The 2,551-nt window shown below is 36.7% G+C and overlaps 1 protein-coding gene across 1 annotated transcript; it reads right to left on the reverse strand.

Annotated features, from left to right (window-relative positions):
- Window positions 1-140: 140 nt before the first annotated feature.
- On the reverse strand, window positions 141-1,662 carry LOC141834576 (protein TIFY 10b-like). Its single transcript, XM_074721894.1, has 5 exons — window positions 1,443-1,662; window positions 1,181-1,337; window positions 889-1,088; window positions 669-720; window positions 141-566 (listed from the first exon to the last, which is right to left on the reverse strand). The coding sequence occupies exons 1-5, from the start codon at window positions 1,573-1,575 to the stop codon at window positions 422-424; spliced, it is 687 nt and encodes a 228-aa protein (XP_074577995.1). The 5' UTR covers window positions 1,576-1,662; the 3' UTR covers window positions 141-421.
- Window positions 1,663-2,551: the final 889 nt, after the last annotated feature.

Genomic DNA, 2,551 nt, shown 5'->3' on the forward strand with positions numbered 1-2,551 from the left:
TAACCGTATCCGGCAACAATATCTTTTGGTGAAAATAAAGATGTTTTTTATTTCTTTTATTAAAAGATCTAGTGCTTATTTCTGATAAAATTTTAAAGGGATTTGAGCAGTTAGATTCCGTAAGAACAGCTGCAGGGATGGATACTGTAATCCCCTGTCGAAAGGGAGCACTAAAAATTTAATTCCATCATATAAAGTTACAACAGATTTTTCTTCATAGATCAAGATCTCAGCAAGGCACTGCTGCCTTTGAGATCGAAAAAAAACAGAGTAAAAATTGTTTAGAACTTATACAAAATACTGCACTAAAGGAAGATAATTAGAAGATCCATCTATCACATGGAACTGAAGCTAAATCTAAAAAACAGTGGAGATCCAACTGTATATCTTGAGCCGCAGATAATTAAGATGGCATCATGATCTATCTGCTGCTCTCACAACCAGGTTCTTGCTTCACAGCTTGTCTACCCAAGCCAAGCCAAGCCTGGCCGTCTTCCGGCTTGCCTGCGACCTCCGGCGCCGGGGAGCCACCGCCGTGGACTTGATATGGAGCCTTGGTGTTAATCCTGGAAGCATCAAGTTTATAAATTCACGGCGAGCTCTTGACACACAAAATTAAGGTTTCAGCGTTGTTCATGAAAAACTAATTAGAGTCGACAAATGCTCACCTATCCTTCCTCTTCTCCAGGAACCGGTGCAGAGAGTTTTTCCTGGGCATATCTGTTTCAAGTACAAAAATAATTGACATTAATTACAATCACCAAAACAATTGAGTTCTTCTGGAAAACAGATCTGGTAATGTTCTCCATGTTTTGGGGAGATCGGAATGTCCTTTACCAGAAATTGTTGCTGAAAAATTAAGCAAAGGGGAGTCAATTAATTAATTACCAGAAACATTAGGCTGAGCAGCTGGCTTCTGCACAGGCGCCGGCGGTTGACTGCCGGTGGCTGAGGCAAATTTTTGAGCTGCAAGATTACTATCTCTCCCTGCCATTTGTATCAGATCCCTGACCTTCTCCTCCGGGAAATCGTCGAAAACCAGCACCTTGCCATCGTAAAAGATGGTCAACTTAGCCTTTTCTGCCTCCCTGAAGCAACAAGAGCCGTTCAGCTGAGTCAGTTTATTTCTGAAGCCGACCCCTCCAAACAAAGAAAAGAAATGCAAAAACTGAGATCTTACTTGGTGCTTGAAGGAGCCTTGGCAGGGAAATCGAATCCTGCGTGCTGTGGAAATAATTCCATGGATTTTAGAGTATTCTTTTCTGTGTTGAACTGGTCCTCAGTGGACACATCCACTCCTGGTAGCAAACTCAAAGTGGTAGGAGCTCCTGATTTCTCTGTGGAGAAGAGAAAGATCCTCAGAACAAAAGGAAAAAAAAAAGAAAATGAAGAAGAAGAAGAAGAAATCGAGGAACTAGAAGAAATAGATAATTAAATCTTGCCTTTAGGCTGGTGGTGAAGCGTCCTAGGGGCCATGCCAAGACTGATACTTCCAAAGCTCCCGTTCTCCTTCAAGTATTGGCTCAAGCGGCTGCATGTGAGAGAAAACTGAGACTTGCTCATCTTCTCTGCCATGACTGTTCTCCTTCTCGCTGCTCTCGCCCTGTAGATCGTTCGTGTTCCTTTAATAGAACCCTATTCCTTCTTGAAAATGAATGAACACCCACATCTTCCTGTGACTTTCTTCTCTGTTATTGCTCTTATAATAAAGGATCCGCTGGTGCGAGAGGAAAGAGGAATGGATTGGATTAGTTAACAAGGCACGTGCTGAATTGTGACTATTATTTATTTGCGATACTTTTTAAGTGGAGAAGAAATAGTGGAGGAGAAGGAACACGTGTTCTACTTTATGAAACAAAGTCCAACATGACAAGTAGAGAAAACGCAATGTTTATTCATTGTGAAAGGTTGAACGTCTCGTAATTTTTATTTTATTCTCCAATCTCCACAATGAGTCACGAACTGCTTTCTCCAACGTTCAATTAAAATCGATTAAATTAATTATATATATATTTTAAATAAATCAAACTAATCCAAAATTATCACTAAAATAAATTAAAATTCACTCTTTTGCTCGTAGGACATAACCGTGTTGGTTATAATAGAATAGACTTAAAAAAAAAAAAAGATAAGGATTCAAATTTCGATAAAATCAAATAATATCCTTCTCAAATTCCACCTTTTTTATAGAAAAAAATTTAAGAGGAAGTGACTGAAGGAAGGGAGGATAAATAAAAGCAAGGAACCTTTAAATCTTATTTAGAAATGAGTGAGGGAAAATGAGGGAAAAGTAAATTTTAACCTTTTTTTATTTATGAAAAGAGAGATTTTCTTATACTCTAATTTGGGATGTAAGAAAAGGGAAGACAATTTAAAATATTATGTATTTTAATTTTATCTCTATTTTAAAATATTAATTTTTAAATAATTTATTTAATCTAAATTTTTTAAATTTCTTTAGTTCACGATCTTTTCACTTTTTTATATTAATAAATTTTTATATAAATATATATAAAAATACTAATTTATCTTTTATTGTACCAAAATATAC

Source organism: Curcuma longa, chromosome 1 (genome assembly GCF_044706935.1).
Source record: "Curcuma longa cultivar G26 ecotype Majalengka, Jawa Barat chromosome 1, ITB_CL_G26_1.1, whole genome shotgun sequence".
NCBI classification, from domain to species: Eukaryota; Viridiplantae; Streptophyta; class Magnoliopsida; order Zingiberales; family Zingiberaceae; genus Curcuma; species Curcuma longa.